The 21532-nt window shown below is 59.6% G+C and overlaps 1 protein-coding gene across 2 annotated transcripts in view; it reads left to right on the top strand.

Annotated features, from left to right (window-relative positions):
• GNAO1 (G protein subunit alpha o1) overlaps positions 1-19216 on the top strand; it is a 166541-nt gene extending 147325 nt beyond the window's left edge. Inside the window, exons 5-9 of one of the 2 annotated variants that reach the window (XM_039232634.1) lie at positions 514-642; positions 1787-1916; positions 14445-14598; positions 17789-18004; positions 18999-19216. In XM_039232634.1, coding sequence (XP_039088565.1) covers positions 514-642; positions 1787-1916; positions 14445-14598; positions 17789-17976 — 601 coding nt within the window. In that variant the 3' untranslated portion in view covers positions 17977-18004; positions 18999-19216. Of the gene's footprint in view, positions 1-513; positions 643-1786; positions 1917-5749; positions 5904-7949; positions 8494-14444; positions 14599-17788; positions 18005-18998 lie in introns of those variants that run through there. The other variant, XM_039232635.1, reaches the window with a different exon arrangement.
• Positions 19217-21532: the final 2316 nt, after the last annotated feature.

Here is a 21532-nt window from a genome sequence, read left to right as displayed (position 1 = left end):
TGTGGAAAGGTGGGCAGATGCCCAGAGGGCCTTCTGGAAGCACTCTAGAATACTGTTAAGAGATAGACCAGGAGCTAGATGTCTGCCTTTGAGCCAGGGCACACAGCTGGGCCGGGTACTTAGCCCTGTTGACCCTTTGTTTTCTAATCTATAAAATGGTACTTTTAACTCAGGAAAACTAAGGATGAAACATGGTCACACATATAAAGGGTCGAACGTAACTATCGGCCACTATGATTTTAAGATGAAGATAGATGACAAAACAGCATTAAAACAGTCTCATGTAAGAGTCTGACCTTCTCTAAATGCATCTGGAACTGCACACACAGCCCCTGACTCAGCGAGAAGCTCTTTGAGAATGTGAGGCCAGGACTTAAGCTTCTGCTGCTCCAATGGCACCCCCAACGTGGGCCTGGATGAGGGGGTGCCGTCGCTTCCATGGCCGGCCCCCAGGGGGCGCTGGCCAGGGCTGGGCTGGCTTGTTCCAGGGCCCCTGTGTGTTGCCGTCCCCAGCTACCTGGACAGCCTGGATCGGATTGGGGCCGCCGACTACCAGCCCACCGAGCAGGATATCCTCCGAACCAGGGTCAAAACCACTGGCATCGTGGAAACCCACTTCACATTCAAGAACCTCCACTTCAGGTGAGGCCCGGGGAGCCTCCCAAACCCTGGCGAGGACACTGTGACAGATGGGAGCCACCAGCCTCTCCGCCTTGTCTTGTCTGGAACACCCAGTTATCGCCCCGCCTTAGGGAGCTTTCCAGTTGGGACAGACAGTAGATATGAGAAAGGGCCTGTCTGTGTGTCCAAGTTCGGGGGCTGGGATGAACAGGGAAGCTTCCTGGAAGAGGCAGCGTTCTAGAGTGAGCCTCCAAGGAGCAGAGAGGATTTGAATAGACAAAGGATGATAGTCCTGTCCCTGGGTGACTTCTGAGGAGGACATAGCCCCTCAAAGGCCTCCTTATGAGGAGGGGGAGGGGATGAGGATGGATAAGCCCAAGAAAATCTGTGAGACCCCGAGGACCCAGATTATCTCAGAGCTAGAAGGGGCTTAGAGATTAGCTGACCCGCCGTCTCTGAGTACATGTGGGGAAACAGGCCTCAGAGCAAGCACAGAACAGAACTCAAGTCCAGGGCCTTCAGAGCACCATCAGAACAGGGGCCCCCTCGAGAGGCGTGTCTCCCCCCGCCCCAGGGTAACCGCCACACACTGAGGCCTAGGAGTCCCTGTCTTGCCCCCTTCTACCTTCCAGATGTGGTTTCTGGGTGTTGGTGGGACAGAAGAGAGGCCAGGAGGCGGAGAGGCAGGCAGTCATCTGATGGGGAGGGGTGGCACTTTGTGGACACATGTTGGTCAGACCCCAGCTCTACCGTGCCGGCTCTCACCAGGGCCAGGGGCACTTAACCCTGTGTGGCCTCCCTTTCCCTCTACACAACAGGTGACAGTCCCCGCTTGCTTGGTTTGGAGTTTGCCCAGACCGCAGACGTGAGCAGACACACTCGGAAGGCCAGGCACAGGGTGTGCATGCTGCCTGACAGGAGGACCCGCAGAGGCGTCTCCTGGGGGCAGCTGAGCCGTACCCCTCAGGACAGTTCTCGAGGTGCAGGGGCGGGTGTTCGAGCCCCCGCATGCGAGCACAACCGAGTCACAGGACGGACGGCCGTGGCCTGCCCGTCAGCACCTGAAGTGGGGCTCCTCGGCAGGCTCGGGGCTCGACAGGGCCTCCCCTCACCTGCCTGGGGCCCACCGCCCACCACTCACAGACGGCTCCCATCTCCCCACCAGGCTGTTCGACGTCGGGGGCCAGCGATCTGAACGCAAGAAGTGGATCCACTGCTTCGAGGACGTCACAGCCATTATCTTCTGCGTCGCGCTCAGCGGCTATGACCAGGTGCTCCATGAAGACGAGACCACGGTGAGTGGCCCCAGGCCCATCCGGCCTGTGGAGGTTCTGAGGGGCCCAGCTGCGCTCTGCCCCGCGGGCCCCATGGGCGCTGGGGCAGGGCCAGCCGCTCCCTCTCCTGGGCAGACGCCCCTGCCGCCAATGCAGGGGAGGTGGCCGCAGCCCGCCCCAGCTCAGGAGCTGTGTGCAGCTCGATGATAGACACCTCTGCGGCCTCTGGGACTCAGGCAGTTAGTGCCTCTTCAGTAAACACAGCGGAGTCACCAAGGCCATCGGCCAGAACAAAATTAAGCAAATCCTAAAAGAAATCAAGGTTGCAGTCAAGCAAGAATGTATGTAAGACAGAAATAGCAGCTCTTTGCCCCGACAGCCCTCCCTTTGGTGCTGCCAGGAGAGGTGTGGGGCAGGCAGCGGGAGGGCAGAGCCCGCGGCACGCCGGTTAGCACCCCTCTGCCCTGGTTCCCGCCTGGGCTCCGTGGGTCGCCCTCAGTCTGGGGCCTTGGAGGACACCAAGCTGGCTTCAAAGGGAGTCCTCACCTGCAGATGGAGAGAGGTGCTGCCTGATCTGGGCCTCTGCTCCTGGTTTGTTGCCACATTCAGGCACCCCCCGCCCCGCCTCGGTTACTATTATCTGTCACAGTGGGGTAACAATAGTACCTACGTTGGGGGCCGTTGGCTAGAGAATGAGAGTGCGCGCGTGAAATACTTGGAACCGTTTCTGGCACGGCAGCACTGAGCTGGTGGTTGTATTGTCACTGGTGACTGTCCCCAAAATGAGGGTGTCCCCCGAGCAGCGGGCCCGTCTGCAGAGCCTGCAAGGGAAGCCAGGTGTTGGCGTGGTGCACCCACAGGGTCCCCGGACACAAGCCTGTGGCACCTCTTGGGGGTCACGGGGTCCTTGGCGTGTGTCAGCTCCTTCTGTGGGCAGTGCGCACTGACCCTGGGCCCCGGAGCCTCTCAGAGTCGGCGATGAGCATTTGAGGCAGTTTGTCATCTCGGGTAGGGCCTTGAGCAAGGCTGTCTCCTCTCTGGGTGTGTTTCCCTGTAGTCCTGGTCTGCTGGTGCCACAGCGCAGATCCGATGGGCTACGGGCTGCGGGGAGGGACGGGCACAGCAGTGAGGCTTTCAAAGGCTGGGGCTGGAGCTGTTGGCGGGGTGAGTGATCCACATGTGGTGTGTCCACATCGCCCTTCCTCTTGGGGCCAGCTGCACCCCTTAATTGGGTTTCAGCAAAGCCCCCTAAGCCCTGGCTTGTCCAGAGGTGAGGTCCCTGGGGCCTTGGCTGTGAGCTCTTTCTGGTAACGTGGTCGTTCTCAGGAGCCTCGGCGGCTGTGGCGCCTCAAATCACTGGAGCTGGGCGGGGCAGGGGGGACACACACCCTGGGCTGTGCTTGGACCCGAACTCGCTGGCCGCCACGCCGCCTGGGGTCTGTTGGTGGCCGGCCCCACAGGGCGTCCCTGCTCAGGGACGGCCCTGGCACATCTCTCACTGTTCCGCCGCCTGCCTCTGTGCTTCTGGAGCTGCCAGTCACCATCCGGTTGGCCACCCACGTGGCCTGGGCTCCACTTGGCTTGTCCGTCCTTCCTCCAACGCCCAGGAGTAAGAAGCAGGGCTGTGCAGGGAACCTGATGCTAACCCAGCCACGGGTTTTAAAGAAAGGAGAGAGCTGGAGGGCAGAGGGGCCCCTGTCTCCTGCAGCCTGCCCTCCCAAGGCTGCCCGCAACTCAAACCCAACTCCCAGGCTCCACAGCCATGGGGCTGGGACCTCTCATGCGTCAGGCAGAAGCAAAGGGTCCGAGAGCTACAGGGCCCCAAGCTCTTGGGCCTTTGGGGCCGGGCAGCCGCCAGGCTCTGTGCTCGGTAGCCCTCCCGGTCTGCCCACCTGGTTCAGCCCTGCTGCTGAGCGGAGCACCCCCCCCGGGGAGCTCTCCCCATAGACCCCTGCACCTTCCTTCTCTTCTTGCCTTTACTGTCCCTCTCCCACTCTCCCTCCTCTTTCTTCCTGCCCCATTTCCCCTGCCCTTCTTCATAAGGGCTGAAGCCCAGGACCTTAGAGGAGCCAAGGCCAGGAATGGGCTTTCCCTGGGGCCGTTTGCTCCCCACAGCAGGCTGCCCCTACCTCCTGGGCAGAGCAGCAGCCCCTCCAGGAATGGGGTCCCCAACATGACAACAGCTCACAAGGCGGCTCATTGCCGGGGGCGGTGGGGGGCAGCAGGAACTATACCATCGCTATAGGACTAAGCAACATCTGTGTGTCCGGGACTTGGCAGCATCTGGCGGCCGGGGAGCCAGACAGGCGTGGTCCAGGGTCCGGCCCTGCCTCTGCCACGGGGCCAGCGTGGGCAGCCTCTCCACTTCCTCTTTCGTAAAGTGGCCGCGGTGGCAGAGCAGCCTGGCGGGCAGCCGTGGGACCCACCGCACGCAGAGCCACAAGAACACCTGCACTCAGGACTCTGCATGCGGTAGATGGCCATCATCAGCACTCCGTCCAAGGTCATGGCTGAAGGACAAGCTGGAGACACGGATGCTCGGCCCCTGGGAGGCAAAAGCTAGGCTCTGCTGACCAGTCCTTGGTCCTCAGACTTCCTCTGGGATCAGCCTGCACGTCCCCCCCGGCTGGGGCAGAAGTTGGGACTGTCAGGACAGGTGTCTGGAGGCAGCTCCTGGAGGCTGGCCACCCGCCGGCCAGGCTGCCCTGTCCACTGCACCCCAGCACCCTGAGGGTCACATCCTGGCCTCCTACCTCAGGCCCGTGGCTCCAGCGGCCTTGGGCCTCAGCCTGCCACCATTTCTTCACTGTCACTACCATCACCACTGCCTGCAGGGCCTTAACTTGCCAAACCAAGGCCAAAACCATGAGCAGATTCTGAGAGAGCCTCCAAGCTGGGCAGGTATGAAGCGCCTCCCTCCAAGCGAAACCATCAGCTAAGAGTTGAAAGCACCAGGTTGTCAGGGCGCCGCTGGGTGACTTTGCTGTGAGTGCCTTCCCCGCCCACCCTCGCCTTCCATCTCCAGTCCCCGGGCACCGTGGCCGGCACCGTGGCCTAGGCCAGCCTGCTTAGAGGCCTCCGGATGGGCTGGTCTTGACCTCCTGGCCCCGAGACTGGTCGAACCAATATTTCAATTTTTCTCTCTTTCTTTCCTGTGTTCTTCTGGGTTTTTATCTTCCTTTCTGTTTTACTCTGTTTTGCTGGGTTTCTTCTTGGGGTTCTTCTGGCCGCTCTACTGAGAAACCAGCCCCAACAACGAGCTCCCCCAGAGCTGCCCCTGGCCCAGCCACCTCCCAGCCCACCAACCCCATCCCCCAACCGCGCCAAGGCCACAGCAAGATCACCCCCTAGACGCTGTCCCCCTGGTGGCTGCTTCCAACTCTGGATTAATTCGAGGATCTCTCAGACCTCGGTTAATGTTTCCCACCGGAATGTGTGCACCCTCCCACCCCCGCTGGTGAAACCGAATGAGACCCCGGTAGAGAAATCTGCATGGCCCGTGGTTCCGTGTAGACGTGTTGGATGGCGGTGCTGCCCCTGCGTGCATGGTGCATGTCCTGTCCTCGAGCCGGAGCCCCTCCAGGGCCTTCGCTGCCCAGCCAACGGCGGCCCTCCTGGGGGAGAGGGGACAGCATTCCTCACCCTGCCCGCCCTGCTCTGCCCCAGCCTGTCTGCGTGTGGAATGAAATAGGGACCGCGTCCCGTGTGTCCTGTGCGTCCCCCGTCTCTGTCCCTCGGTGGTGCGTTCAGCCACGCTGGTGGGCCTCTCCTTCGCTTGTTCCGCTGTTGGTGGCCGCGGCGAGTCAGGGCCCCTGGCACCGCCAGCCCTCACTTGCCTCTTCGCTCTGTTGCAGAACCGCATGCACGAGTCCCTGAAGCTTTTCGACAGCATCTGTAACAACAAATGGTTCACAGACACGTCCATCATCTTGTTTCTTAACAAGAAGGACATATTTGAAGAGAAGATCAAGAAGTCCCCGCTAACCATCTGCTTCCCTGAATACACAGGTAGAGTCCCCGCACCCAGGCAGGGACAGCCCGCTTCTGGCCACGCTAGTGCCTGAGGAGTCCCCCACCCCCCGCCCTGCCAAGCCCGGTCCACCTCTCCTGTGCTCTGAGGACACCCCAGATCCTGGGAGGAAGAACTCAGCACAAAAGATGGGGCTCCCAGCCCCTGGAGTGTGCTGCAGTGAGGCAGGCCTGGCCGCTGGGCCGCCCGTGGGGCCTCCTGGGGGGAGGGGTGGGAAACAGGGCCTACAGTCCTGGCTCCGCTGCCTCTTGGAGGCGCCGCTTGGTCATCTGTAAACACAGATTGTTGGTGAGGTAGCAACAGCGGGATGATGAGAGGGTTGAAAGCTGGGGCTTTTCCCATCAGGCAGCCTGAGGCTCATGCCCAGCCCTGCCACTCATAGCAGGTTAGATAACTTCTGGGAGCTTCCACATGCCCGTCTGTGAGATGGGGATAATCACTGTGACTGTGCCCCCCTCCCTCCAGACTTGCCACGTGGACAGAGTGAGGTAATGAGCATGGAGAGCTTAGCGTGGACATAGTAAGTGCTCACTGAACATCACAATGGTGATGATAACCGACAGGTGCCGTAAGAGCACCTCCCAGGGGGCAGTTAGAAGACGCAAATGGCCCGTTGGCTGTGACGGAGTCCTGCAAGCAGCAGAGAGCCTGGCCTCCCGGCAGAGGGGCCAAGGCTGTCAGAGCCACCTGCTAGCGTTGCCGTGGCTCAGCTAACTGGGGCGTACGAGCAGCCGGGGAAGACAGTGTGACCAAGGCCCCAGCAAAGTTGGCCAGCATGGCCCAAGTGCCCACTGGCTCTTCCAGATGGCCAGGGCCTGACCAGGGGGTGAGTGGATGGAGAAGTGGGCTTTCTGGCCTGACCAGCCCCTGGCCTGGAAAGCACAGGGCAAGGGCAGGGTCCCACCAAGGCAGATGTGTCAGGGGAACCCCCACCTCCCTGAGAGCAGATGTGGGGGTCATGACCTGGGGCCGGGCAAGCAGCACTGTCTCTCCCTTCCTCGAGGCCAGGCCCCCAGTGGCATGCACCCAAAGATGGGCAATGCCCTCATGCCCAGCAGTCAGCCTTCTCTTAGCCCTAAGTTGGGGATCTGTGGATCCTGCCCTAGGTGACCTGGGCTGTGGCCTGTGGTAAAGTGGAAGCAGGCGGGATGGGTCCGTCCCCGAGGCTGGTCTGGGGCTGAGGAGGCCTGAGTTACTATCTTTAGGTCCCAGAGACGCTCTCCCTCACCTCCAGCCCAGACTGCAGAAGGAGCTGTGGTCCGGTAGACCCTCAAGGCCAGGCCCACGTGCCCATGTGCCTGAGGGGCTGGGGCCTCCTTCTAGGTCAGGCCAGTCCGTACAGCAGCCACCCTAGCCTAGCACCGTGGCTCCAAGATCCAGCCCCACTGCCTACCTGCCCTCAGTCGGCCGCGGCCGCCCTACCCTGCCTGGGCCCAGACTCCCGGAGCCTGTGGGGGCCTCAGTGCAAAGCGGGGAGCCCCATTCTGTTTCTCCCCAGACAGCAGCCGCTCTCCCGGGCTCACCTGGGAAGAGCAGTGTGGCAGTCCCCGGGAAGGTGGCAGCGTCAGGCACTTGTGAGTCCCAGGTGGTGACTGTGATAAAGGGGAAGGGTGAGGAGGAAGAGGGAGGAGGCCCAGGTAGCTCACTGGCGTCCAGCAGCGGCCATAGGAGGTGACCTGGGGAGGACCTTGGGCCCACCTGCTCTGGGCAGGACCCACGGCACAAAAGAACATTTGCATCAGGAGTCAGTGGGTACAGATTTAGAAGGAAAACAGGAGTTTCATTAAACAGGACTGACCCTTAATATGGACGAGGCACAGTGGGATTTGATCTTCTGCTTCATTATTTTCAAACTGGAGGTGGACCACCAGCTTGATTTCGTGGCCCCCTGGTGACCTAGCTGAGCTGTCAGCCTCCCCCAGTCAGGTTTTGCCCTCAGGCTTTGTCACCAGGAGGCCCTGGGCCTCAGGGACACCCTGGTGGTGGCCTCGCCTCACCAGCCCCGCACCTGCTCTCTCCTGCAGGCCCCAGTGCCTTCACGGAGGCCGTGGCTTACATCCAGGCCCAGTACGAGAGCAAGAACAAGTCCGCCCACAAGGAGATCTACACCCACGTCACCTGCGCCACCGACACCAACAACATCCAGTTTGTCTTTGACGCCGTGACGGACGTCATCATCGCCAAAAACCTGCGGGGCTGCGGCCTCTACTGAGCCCTAGCCTCGCCGACCAGCTGCCCGCCTCCCTGCCTGGACTGCCGCCCTGCCCCTCCCCCAGGACCAGAGCTCCGTCACCTCACAGACCACTCTCTGCACTTGACCAAGAAGCGCCAGCCACTGGCACTGAGGAGGAAGGAGGAAGCCCCCTCCGCCAGCCGCCCCTCCCCCAGACATCAGAAGGCGTGGTAACCCGTGGGCTGGGTGGGGGTGCCGAGTGCCCGCACCACTGGCCTCCGCTTCATCTCTGAGTGTTGTGTCCTGGGGAGAGGGGTGTGGGGGCCCAGGTCCCCCTTTAGTCCAGAATGGGCATGCACTGCACTTGGTGACTCATACTCAAAGTCCCAGGGTCTCCTCCCATGTGGGGGTGGCTCTGGGGACAGGGTGCTGGCTGGGGTGGGGGCCGCGGGGGCCACTGCTCAACTTCTCCAGGGGTCTTTCTGGTCGAGTGCAGCTCCGTCAGTAAAAGCCAGGGTGGGACCAGCCCAACCACGCGTGGGTCCCGGGGCTCAGGCTGCAGCCAGTGCCTCCCTCCTCCTTCGGCCTGGATCTCAGCCCCCAGGCACAAGCCCCTTCTTCTCTGGACCATCCTTCCTTGCACACCTTGGAGGTTCCCACTGCCTTCTGGGGAACCCCCATCCCTGGCTCCTCGGTAGGTCTGGAAATGCTTCTGAGACTTCTTGCAAAGGCACGTGGTCGATGGTCGCAGGGGTCGAGTGCCGCGCCCGGAAGGAGGTCATGGAGGAGGTGGGACGCGGCAGGGGAGGGGAGGCTGAGGGGAAGTAGCTCTGGTGTTGACTGGGATGGGGGCGTCACCCCCAATGCTTGCAGGCTCAAGGATGACCCTTTCACTTTCTCCCCTCACCTGGGTCTCTGGAAGCTGCTCCAGAATGTGAGTAGGTGTGCTTTTCCTTTTCAAGTTCACTGTGAATCCCGCTCAAGCCAGCGAGGCCAAGTGGGGCCCCTCAGGCACTGTGTTCTGAGGTCGAGGAGGCCCAGGGGAGGTGTTGATGTGGCCCCTGCGGCCAATACCCCAGCTTCCTTCTGTCTCGGTGAAGAAAACAGTTTGTCCAAAGCTGTTGGGGTCCCGCCAGCCCTCAGGGTCAGAGGAGGAAAGACGGATGGGAGCACCATCCTGAGGGGCCCAGGCTGCCTCAGACACCTACCCACTCCCCCTTCTCTGGAGAGAGAATCCTCGAACGCCCTGGAGGGGCTTTGCTGCAGAGATTTCCAACCAGAAAGGGGTGGGGTGCCTTGTTTTGGTAACCCAGGCCCTGGCTGGCCTCGGGCAATCAACATACCTCTCCCTTACACCCAGGAGCCTCCAGTGGGCTAATGCCACCAGCCACCACCCCAGGCTGGCCTGGTGTGCTTGTATGGCCGTCTGTCCTAGGGGTCAGATGTGCCCATGGTAGCAGAGAGGGCTGCCCTTTAAGAAGCCTCTGGCCTCCACTCTGAACTTTGTTCCTGGACTCCCACTATAGCCCCTGAGCTGCCCCAGAGCCTGGAAGAGCCTCGTGCCCACAGCTCTGGGCTTCGTGGTTCCAGCAGGCACAGAGCTCTGGGTGGTGCACGGGAAGCCCAGGGCATCCTCCCTAGTGCCAGGTGCCTGCCCGGATGGGTGCCACTGGTGAGCCGTACCCCTCGCCCGGGACACCTACTGCTGCCCCGTCCCTGTGGGAAGTCAGCAGGCAGCCAGGCCACAGGGACCAGCCCCCACCAGCCCAGGCCCACTGCGGCTTTGCCTGCCTCGCCATGTGCTGGACCTTGCACCAGGTGCTGGGTCGTGGCACAGGACAGGCCTACCATGAGCAGCCAAGGCCAATGAGGCCTTGTCTCATTGTCCGACAGCGAACACATGGCAGTTATTTCCCAGCATCACCGCACCTTGGAAGTGATCTGCTGTGCCCCTAACTCTGCCCCGTGACCCCAGACTCAAAAGCAGCCACCAAGAGGAAGGATGCTTGGCCAGCGCTACCTCTAAGGCCATCGCCCTGGAGGTGGAAGTCACTGGCCCTGCGGGCCCAGGGTTCTCCTGCCAGCTGCCCCTGCCCTCCTCTGTGGCACCGGGAGGCTGGAGGGGCCTTCCTGTCCTTCTGTGCCCTGGGCTGCCCTGCCGCTGCCTGTAGTGCTCTCGCTGTCCCACCCCAGCCTGCGTGGGGTGCTCGGCTGTCTAATGGAAGCCCACGAGGAGAGGGCATCCAGCACAAAGTGCCCTCCTTGTCCACTGCGTCTCCCATCTACGCCGTTTCTAGTGGCTTCAGCATGGGGAGGGATGCCTGAGGGTGACAGATGAGTTCTGGCTCCGTCGTGGGTGTGGATGTAAGGGGACGATGTTGTGAGTGAGACCCCAGACATGGCGCGAGGTGGGGGTGCGTGTCCCCAAAAGGACCATGCCTTAAACTCTGTGACTGGCTCTAGTTTAGCAGGCTGAGGGGAAACTGGATTTCTAGGAGGGGCGCCTTTGCCAAATCCATGAAAATTGTGCCTGCCGTTTAGATGCCTGTGGGCGAGTTCTGTGCTCTGCACCGACTGCCCTCCCAAAAGCCAAGTCTGGGCCTTCCGGCTGAGAACTGAGGTTTCCCGGGGCTCAACCTGACTGGAGGGAGCTGTGCATGAGGCCCAGGTTGGGGCTCAGCTGAGTCTGTGGCCTCTGGCCTGAGGAGGGTGTGGGCTCCGCCCTGCCACCTGAGCCAAAAGCACAGCTCTGCGTCTCTCGCCATCAGCTGTGACATTCTGGGTTCCGTGGCCATCTTCCATGGAGGCCTTAGACGCCAGGTGCCCAGGCCCTTCCTCTCCCCTCCAGCCCCAGCAGAGCTGAGGGCCCATAGCCGTGTGCACCAAATACCCAGGTGTAGTGGCAGAGCCCAGCCCGGCTCCACGCCCCACTGTGGGAGCCAGGACACCCATGCCCTCCGCCACTGCGCTGGGCATCAGTGAGTCTCCCCCAGGGCGGGCAGCAGCGGCAGGGTCCTCCCCACGCAGGCCCCCAGCAGGGCAGCCCTCCAGCCAGGCCTTTCCTCCGCCAGCGTGAGCCCCCACTGAGAGCGAGAGCGTTTACAGTCATCCCCCAGGGGTTGATTCTGCAAGTTTTTCCTGACTCCCGCCTCCCTTCTTGACACCCCTCCTCTCTCCACCTGGCCTCACTCACTCCTGCTCATCTTCTGCCTCCTCCCCACCCGCCCCTACCCAGGCAGGGGGAGCCCGGGTGCTGCTGTCCCTCTGAGTACAGCGGTCCCCCCTCCCAACCCTGCATCCGCCGCCCACCCCCATATTAACTGTAATTTTGTAAGAAGAGTGACTTGTTGGTTTAATAAATCTCTAGTTATTGTAATAATTTATTGGCTACCGTAATGTATTTATTAGTCACCTGCCGTTAATAAAAAGTGCCAGCTTTTTCTAGTGCCAAGTGTGGTGTGTTGTGTCAGTGCCCAAGGAGCTTCCCCCAGGTGCACCCACATGACACGTGTCCTCGGGCCCTGCACAGGTCCGGTCCCAGGGCCAGGGCCGTGGGCCGCCTGGCAAAGGAGCGCACTCGACTGGAGGCGGAAGGATTCTGGGCAACTGGCCTGACCCTGCTGACCTCTTGGGATTGTCGTGAGCCCACCTTCCTGTCCCAGTGTGCTTGGGGCCGGCCACCCCACCGCCCTGGGGGACCCAGCAGCCGGGCCTGTGGCCGGTGGGGGCTGGGGAGAGACAGGAAGGTGAGCGTGGACAGGAGTGGGTGGCTGTCGCCCGGCCGTGGTCCCTGGCTTCTTGCTCTTTCCTCGAGTGGTACTGTCTTCCTTTGAGTGTACCGCACGCAGCGTCTGTTTTCTCCAGCTTCTAAGGACTAGCAGGGCTCCTGGCTCCGTGGTGCTGGGCTCCGGTCAGTGTGCGGAGGGACGGCAGTCGGTCGTGCACGTGGGGAGGGGGGCTCAGTGCCGGCGCCTCCCCACCTCACTGCTCTCCCAGAGTCTTCTGGATCAGCCCTCTTCCAAGGCTCACTCCAAGACCTTCCCCACAAAACCGGGTCGGACTGTGCCTCTCCAGACCACAGACCTCTGCGGTGCATGTGCACTGTCCCCTCAACTAGACTGTGAGCTCTCAGAGAGCAGGACTCGAGCTGGCTCTTCCTGCCGCCCCGTCGCAGCCCAGCAGAGGCGCATCCAGTCCGTGCTGCTGGGCAGAGCGCGGGTGTGTGCGGCCGCTCTGCAGCCCCGGCCAGAGGCCGTGGGAGGGCTGAGCCTCTGCCCTGTGGAGCCCCGGGGCCCACGCGGCCCCTGCGCTCCTGCGAACAGACACAGTCCCTCCTCGGCTCAGGTCACTCTGGGAATCCCTTCCGATCCTGGGAGTCCTCCAGCATGTGTCCCCACTGCATCCCCGTGGGTCTGAAGGTCCAAACAATGCTCGGGACGTCGGCTGTGCAGTGGGGTCTCTGGCTGCGCGCTTCTGGCTCTTGCTTGAGCCGCTGTGGGACCAGGCAGCTCTGTGTGGTGGGAGGCCTTTTCCTACTGAGTCCTTGCGTCGTGGAGCGTCCCTACTCTGCCGTCGGAGGTGAGGCATTGAGCCTGAGCATCCCCAGCCCTCAGCAGGGAGCCTCCGTTCACGCAACCTCCGCCCGTCCTCTGAACAGGCCCCGTGGCGACAGCCCCTCTGAGTGCGACTGTGCACGTGACAGGCCGACTTTGGGGGGCTGAGAGTGGAATGTGCCGGATGAGGCCAGGAGGCTGACGAGGTCATAGGTGTTAACTGGTCCAGCAGAGAGAAGGACTAGGCCGTTCACCGCAGCTCCTAGAGGCGGTAGTGAATCCATGCCAGTTGTCTGCAGGCTCCTGAGGGGCCACGGAGGGCCAACAGGGCTTGGGGCTGAGGCCCTTGCAGGTCACTGGCATAATAGTGCAGACACGGGAGAGCGGCCAAAGACGCACAGAGCTGGTCGTGACCCTCTTACCCGTTGTTCCTCTAAGGGCCGTAGGCAGCCCACATTGGCTGGATGAACCATTGTGTTTCGTAAGCTCTAGATCTGGCCCAGAGCTGGGTACACGTCTCTGCTCTTCTGGGCTCCAGCTGTCACCTCTCATTGTCCCCTCATGCTTAGTGAGGCTAAATAACACAAGGCAGGGGATGTGCTGGACTGGGTGCTGGCAGGGTGGGGCCCAGTGAGCCACGGTCGTCACTCTGCCATCTTTCCTCACCCTCTTCTGCTCTGATAGAGGAAGGGGCCCTGGCAAATGAACTTACTCAGCTCTTACTGCTCACTCGGCCTCCGCGGAATAATGCCCAGTGATGCCCACGCCACCTCTCTGCGATGATTTGTTTCAGTCTTCATATGACGGAGGGACAGTGTAGCCTGGAATTACCATGGAGCTGAGTGTGGAATGGAGAAGTTTCCAGGGCTAGGACAGGGTCGTAGGGAGAAACGACCTTCGTTTCCTGGAGGAACCACCTTCCCGTGAGGAAATGGCTTCTCTCACAGAGACACCTGCTCCCCTGCATTACCAAGAAACATGGCCCAAGCCCGTGTGCTCAGTCCTGCGCACGCAAGTCAGTCCTTGCCTGAGGCAAAAGGCTACTCGGGTTCTGCTGTATTTGGGGTGCCCACGGCAATCACTCACCTGCTAAGTGGCCATCTGTGTGCAAGGCAGTACTTCGTGTCTGCATTGCTTCAGACTCCTTGCGGGGTCGGACATGGCTGAGTCTGATCCAGCCAGAGGAAGTACGGTCCCCCAGAACCCCCCACCTCGGGAAGCAGTCTGGGCAGGAGCATCTCCCCAGAGAGGAGGCCCCCCAGGATGCTGGCGGGAGCCTGGCATGACCTCCCCTCCACTCACAGGAGGGGTGTAGAGTCACTCACCACTCCCAGAGGGCATCTCAACCCACAGACTGGGCCCCAGAGAAAGATCTGGACAGGAAGTGCCGAGGCCCAGCTCTTGGGCTCCAGTCTGGCACCGCCTCCCCCCACCAACACATACCCACCCATGCAGGGAGACCCTTCCATGGCTGGGCACTGTGCAATGGGGACAGTCCATGTTGCCCTGTCCTCAGCCTCACCTGGGGAGCCATGGCTGTTCCCAGTCCGGTCTCTGCCCCGAGGTGATGGTGTCGAGTGCCCTGAACGCGGAACCCAGCAGCCCCGTGCTGTGACAGGTCACAGTCCTACCATCGCCTTCCGAGGAGCCGTGAAGGCACAGGAGCCCCACCTGAGCTGCCAAGCAGCCCCATTCTTTTCTCTCAAACCTAATTCTCTTCTTCTCTTTCCCTGTCTCCATGTCTGTCCCTCCCGCTGTCTGTCTGCCTCTCTTTCCCCCGCCTGGGGCTACAGAACCGCATGCACGAGTCTCTCATGCTCTTCGACTCCATCTGTAACAACAAGTTCTTCATCGATACCTCCATCATTCTCTTCCTCAACAAGAAAGATCTCTTTGGTGAGAAGATCAAGAAGTCACCTTTGACCATCTGCTTTCCTGAATACACAGGTGGGTGTCGGGGAGGCCCCGCCTCCGCCAGAGACCTGGGCTTTTCCAGAGCCACAAACCAGAGCCCGGGTGCCCGTGGCTCGGGGACAGGCTGCCTGGCCAGCTGGTGCTGGCACGTGGGCACCTCTGCCCCAGTCGGGCAGGGATGCAGAGAAACCCAGCAGGGAGGGAGCCGGTTTGGCTTTCCCGGGACAGAGCCCTGGGCGTGGTGGGAGATGGACCCACCTGACCCATTTGTATTGCCCCCATGTGACATGAGGGCCACTTGGCAGGAATCAGGAGGCAGGACAGGTCCATGGGCTTCCCCTTTCATCTTGTGCTTACCCTCTAGGAAAGCTGTCCTGCCTTCCCCAGTCTCACCAGTGGCCTCCATTTCCCCCTGCGCTGGGAGGCTTCTGGGCCATACAGCACCTTGCCATGAATTAGAAAGGGTGGACATGTGGCCTGGGAGGGGGCCTGAGCTTCTTTTCAGCCCCTACGTGCTTGGGTGCACTGTGCCCAGCTAGGGCCTTCCACCCCTCCCCCACCACAGCCGTCCCCTCTCTGTCCCCTCCCCCTTACCTGCTGTCCCCCACTTCCTATGCCCTTGGCCCTTTCCCCAAATCAAAGCACTCCAGCTCTCCGCAAGCTGCCTCCACCCCTGCCTGCCTTCTTCCGCCCTCTCTGGGGAGCACACCTTCTCTCTCTTTGGGCTCCCAGGAGGAGGCATCACAGATCCCCACGAAGCTCTTCTGGAAGGGTGGCGAGGTGTCGGGCTGTCCCTAGCAGCAGAGGGAGCGCGGCTGCTGTAGGATGGCCGAGCTCTGGGCTGCTACGGGCTGGAGCAGTGCTGATGGCATAGCAGGGCCCAGCCGTCGTCCCTCCGGACCCTGGGAAGCTTCTAGAGGCCCCTGGGGTACAAGAGAGGGGGATGTGTCACAAGCTGGCTCCACCAGGAACCCACGAACTGACAACCCTGGAGAGAGATAAGGGTATGGACTCACCTCCCAGGGCTATCCAGCTCCCCAAACCGAGCCAGATTCCAGAAGAGATGGATGCCTGCCCCTCCATCCACCTCTACTACAAGAAAGAGTCAGCCCTCGCCCTTGTGTGGGGAGGAGGGCCCATCAGCTTGTTCGGAGCACAGCCTGCCTCCTCACTGATGCCCCGCACCGCACTGCCCAGCCCGGCCCGGCCCAGCCCAGGGTGCATGGGGAGGGGAGGGGCGCAGGCTCCTGTAGGCAGGGTGCAGGCTGAGTCCCCGGCAGCCTCTGGAGCCGGACCACCTGCAACTTTGGGCAAGTCAGTCACCTGTGCCCCGCCTTTCATCTGGGCACCATAGTAGGTAACAAGAATGCCTACCGCATAAGGCGGCCATGCAGGTGGATGGAGCAGAGCCGCACGCCAAGCCTCCTTGCCGCTACCAGTTAGTGCTATTCAGAGGATGAAAACCGAGAAAGGGGGAATGGGCCATGGAGGCTAGAGGGAGTCTGGGGGCGGGGGGGGGGGGGCAGGCATGGGACAAACCGGAAGGGCCCAGCCCCAGGCTGCCCGGTGTCGAGGGGGTCACCACAACTTTCTAAAGACTTGAATCTGTCCTGAGGGACCGTAGCTGAGGCTGCGAGAGAGAAAGCAGCAGCGTCTGCCAAGAGCAGGCTTCGGCCACAAGCCCCAGCAGGCCTTCTTGGGCCAGTGCTACCTTCCTGAGGGGCAGGCGTGACCCTAAGACTCTCCTCCCTTGCCCCCAGGGGCCCGCCCCGTGGGACCCCAATCTGGGACGCAGCCTGAGGCGTGGTCAGCCTTGGTGCTGTGGAGCGCAGGGCTCCCCCAGAGAAAGCCAGTCTCTGGAATCCAGAAACATTTGAGTTTTCCAGGGCCTCCGGACGACTCCAGTTTGAGTTCAAATGCCACCATGATGGATGACAAATGGTCACTGATGCAGTGGCGCCATGAGGTGCCAAGGCCTGTGGGACATAAAACAAGCTGGAAGGAAGGGAGGGGCCGACTCTGCCAGGGTACCGACTCAGCAGATGCCATAGAAGCCACGGCGGGGCGTCCCCACCATCAGGACGGGGCCCCCCTGGGGTCTCACCTCCAGGGGCGCTCTGCCTGGGCACTCTCGGGGCAGGAAGCTCCTTGACGGGGTCCACCCTGGAGCCACTGACTTGACGTCTTCACTACAGCCGCGCCACTCAGGGCACTTTTGCCTTTGGTGCCCCACCAATAATGGGGTTGAGGAGGGGTCTCTGCCCTGACCCCCACCTCTGAAACATCCCCACCCCCTTACCTCTGACCCCTTCTACTTGCTAACCTGGCTACACGACATCCAAGCCCCAGCTTGCCCCTCTGATTCACACTCCCATCACCCCCACAGCTGAAGAATGGGGCAGGGCGGTCCAGGGCAGGGGGAGGTCTCATCCCACACCCTCAACATAATATTCGGATCATTTCCATGCTGGCCAGATCCTAGCTGCGCTGATGGAAACGGGGCATCTTCCTTTAACGGGCTTTAGGCAGTTCTGTGTTGGTCCCCATTTCATGGTAATTGACAACTGTCTACAGGGTGGAGCCACAAAGGTTTGGGTCGTAGCTGGATGGAAACCTGCCCTTAGGTTATCCGCAGAAACCTCCGCCAGGCCCCAGCCAGGATCAAGGGGATGGCCATGGGCTCGTGGAGGGCCGTGGGGGCCAGCTACACACTGCAAGCCCCCTAAACTTCCCACCCGGGGGATACCACTGCTCCCACTTCCCAGCCCCGCATCTTCCTCTCGGGAGAGGAAGCCCTGGAGAAAGGAGGCAAGGCCGGGACACCGGGAGCCCTGGGTCACCCCCCTCCGGGGGACCCTTCCATCAGACTGCACTGTCTTGTTTGGCAGAAGCAGCAGGACTGGTTTAGTCCACGGGTGAGTGTCGTGAAGGGCGGCCCCGGGGCCCCAGCCCCGGTGTGCTCATCCAGAGATCAAAAGAGGTGGCCCGTGGCCTTCACCCCTGCAGGGCTCCTGGGTAGACCTAGTGTGAAAACAGTAAATGGCCTTAACGAGGCAAGAGCCAGGCAAATGCTAAACTGACACGCAGTCTTTAACATAAAATGCGGCCACGCCTTGGGGTAAGGACCCTGCCTTGAACCCGCGACACAGCTCTCTGCCCTAGATCCCCGCCTGCACCACCACGGCGCTCACCGGGGCCTCCGGCCTCTTCTGTCTTGTTGCAGGCCCCAACACCTATGAGGACGCGGCCGCCTACATCCAAGCACAATTTGAAAGCAAAAACCGCTCACCCAACAAAGAAATTTATTGTCACATGACTTGTGCCACAGACACGAATAATATCCAGGTGGTATTCGACGCTGTCACCGACATCATCATTGCCAACAACCTCCGGGGCTGCGGCTTGTACTGACCTCTTGTCCTGTATAGCAACCTATTTGGTAATGATTCCGGCACTCACAGAAAAGCTTGCGCGTATACACACACACACACACACACACACACACACACCACTAACAAATGCAAGTTGGTAAATAAACTTTAAAAAGGTATAACAAGACCTTATATATATACAGATATATATTAAAAAATTCTTTTTAGTTTGTATTAGAGCGAGCTTCGGACAGAACTGACCACATAGATGATCAGGGGTTTTCTGGGACAGCACGTGAACAGGCACGTGAACGCGTGCACACGCTCTCACACGTACGCACGCACACACGTCATGATGGGGTCCTGACTTGGGAGTCCATCCTTTTCAGAACAGCCACGTGATTTTACTCGGAGACCCATTTCTGTGAGCAGGGGGAGGGCAAAGAAAGGCCTGGCGTTAGTCTGGCTTCTCTGCCTCTGCCCGCTGAGGCTGTGTTCTCAGTTCTGTCCTGCTCCTGTGCAAATTCCAAAGCCCTTCAAAAAATGGCCAACACCCTAGACATCTCCCCGCCCTATACTCCCAACAACAGAAAAACTAAGGATGCTTCCCTTTCGGGTGGCGGTGGTTGTTAATCTCAAGAATTTAGAAGAATCGTTGCTCCGACCAATCCACTGTCTCCTGAGTTTTCTTTATTCATGTTAATAAGGCGAGAGTCGGAGAATGGAGACTTGGCCTGCTTTCTAGAAGCAGCTGAGGGGAGGGGACACTGAACATGGCTGACACCCGCCTGCGAAGTTGAAGCCAGCCCCCTGGAGAAGGGCTCTCCTCATAGGGAGCAGGGAGGGCCGGATATGGAGGCCTGACCTGAGTCAGGGGCCTGTGGGGTGACAGTGTCCCAGTGTCCCCTGGGGTTCTTGATCCCTGTTGCAGTGCGGCCCCACCTTGCCCTCCCCTGACATTATTAAAAACATTCTAGGGTTTCTGTTTTTGTTTGTTGGTTGGTTGGTTTTTAAAATCAAAGACGATGGTCAGCCTGGACCCCCTTATCTCTCTCTCTACAGACTGCTTCACGGACTCTTTGCTGTTGACGTTGATCTCCTGGTAGCATGACCTTTTGGCCTTTGTAAGACACACAGCCTTTCTGTATCAAGCCCCTGTCCAACCTACGACCCCAGAGTGACTGACGGCTGTGTATTTCCGTAGAATGCTGTAGAATCTGGTTTTAGTTGAGTCTTTACATTTAGAATTTGAAAGGAAAAAAAAAAAAAAAAGAACATTTCTCATGTGCTTTGTAGCTTAAAAAAATAAGGAAAAAGGAAAACTCACCATTTCATCCATATCTGTCTTTTTTTCTTTTCTTTTTTTTTTTTTTTTTTTTGGAAATAAAGCAGCATACACATCTGCACCCGCACCCCTCCACCCCTGCCCACCACCTCTATCCCCAGCACAGAGGGGCCCCCAATGCACCCGCAGAGCTGCCCCTCCTGGGGGCCTGGGTCCGAGGGAGTGTGTTCAGGTGGCGCTTCCCGGAATGGCCCCCTCCGCCCACCACCCCCCCATCCCACCCTGCCCACCACCTGCTCCCTCCAGGTTTGCACAGGAAAAGCACAGCTCTGACTGGCCAGTAGCTGCCAAAGAGTACCGAACAAACGTGTATAAATAGAGCCCTTATAGACGACAGTTTTCCCACAACCTCCTTTCTACAGACTCCCTTTATGATTTTTCGTTATTGTTTTCATTTTTGCTTTTATTTGTGTCCTGAAGAGCACGCTGTATCACCTACCGGCTCAGCTCTCACAGCCTTTGGGAAACGGGGTTGTGGATTTTTTTTTTTCCTTTGACATTTTTGCTTCTCGGTCCCTCGGATGCTCCCTTTGTGTGTGCGCCCCTCGCCTTTTCCTTTGTTCCAGTGACCTGTGTCTGCTCCTTCTCATGTGGGGATGTTTGTGCTGCAGATAAAAAGAACAAAAAAAAATTTTTAAATACCACGAGATGGAAAAAAAACAAAAAAAAAATTTAAAAAACAGATGGAATGTAGTGTTTACACGAAAGCCAGTTTTCATGATCAGTCCTATGTCATTTCTACTTTGACTAGTATCCAAACCCCAGACCTCTTCACGGTGTCACTTTTAAGACTTACTATTTGCTGAAGAAGACCAGTCACGGCCATTTCAGATACAGAGGAGGCGAAAAGACAAAACACACAAAAAATAAAAAATATGGGAAAAAAAACTTGAAAAAAAAGGAAAAAAGAAAAAAAAAAAAGCCCACGGGTCTTTCTAAGCCTTTCTATTCCCAATCGGTGAGGTGTCTGTGAGATCTTACACACTGCCAGTCTACTTCTCTGACTAATGGAAAATTCATGTGTAGCTCAATAAAGAGAATGTTTGTCTGTATTCTGAGTCTCTCACGCTCGGGCGTCATTCGGACAGGAGGGGAAGGAAGGGTTTTGACTGGGCCACAGTCACTGGGGAGACTGGCGGGTAGGGCTGTAGGTACCAGATAAGGACTTTCTCCCTGCCCCCCACCCCAATCCCAGACCTTCCCCACATCTGCATCCCCCCTCAGCGCTGCCTCCAAGGGGAGCCAGCTGAGCACAGCCACCTAGGAGCAGCGAGGGCCCAGGGACTGGATGCCCTCTTCCTCCTGGCCGCGGCTCCTCCTCACTAGCTGGTTCCAGGGGAGGTGGGATTGAAGGCCGAAATGGGAAGTAAGTGGTGGGGTGAGGGTGGGGGTGGGGATGGCATGTCATCCCAAACCTCCTGCTAAAACAGGAACCTGTTTCCTCTGGACCAGTGGCCCTACTGCAATGGGGGGATGGGCGGTCCTAAGAATGAGGCCAAGTTGCTTGGGCCTTCTGCACCCGAGGGGTCACACGCATCCGCTCAGACATCTTTAAAAATCTCCCCTACTGAGCCCGGATGCCAGGCACCCACCACGGGTGGATTGCACAGGGCGCCTGAGATCCGCACGGCCTGGCACCAGGAGCCGGATTCTCCTCTCCCCCAGGCTGCAGGCCCCACCACCTGTCCCCTAAGCTCGCCAGGTTTTTGCTGGAAGAACCAGCCAAGTGCTCGAGACTGGGACCTGGAGGGGACACAGCCCAGCAAAGTCCCTGTATCGTGTCTACAGATCGCTCGTCAGCCAAGCAGGTGGTGGCGCTACAGCCGTCCAGGGAAACGGGAGGGCCGGGGACAGGTCAGCTCCTTGGACTCCTCTCCACACACCACCAAGTGGCAGTGCTCCCACTGGCACCCCAAAGGGTGTTTTTAATTTAGTGGGGGTGGCGGTAGAGGTCCGTTGCAGAGAGCCTGGGATCTCAAGAACGGATCGAGCACCCTAGGCCTTCCTCCGCCGGGGCTGTGCCTCCGTCCAGTGCTTTTTCTACCTGCAACCCTCACCCCCGACCTCTTGCAGATAGGGGGTGCCCGCCACCATCTTCAGTGATGGCAAGGTTGCAATCATGGCCACAAACTTGACATGATGCCGGTCTAGGGGGCAAACCAGGACTGAGATGGAAGATCAAAGGACGCCGTGACTCTGTCTACCTGCATTTCCCCTAAAAATGGGCTGTGTCCTAGGGTGTTCTTTCTCA

This window comes from Hyaena hyaena, unplaced genomic scaffold (genome assembly GCF_003009895.1).
Source record: "Hyaena hyaena isolate Hyena2069 unplaced genomic scaffold, ASM300989v1 scaffold_68, whole genome shotgun sequence".
Classification (NCBI taxonomy): Eukaryota; Metazoa; Chordata; class Mammalia; order Carnivora; family Hyaenidae; genus Hyaena; species Hyaena hyaena.
The sequence above is the reverse complement of the archived record's forward strand: the minus strand, read 5'-3'. Positions and strand labels throughout refer to the sequence as shown.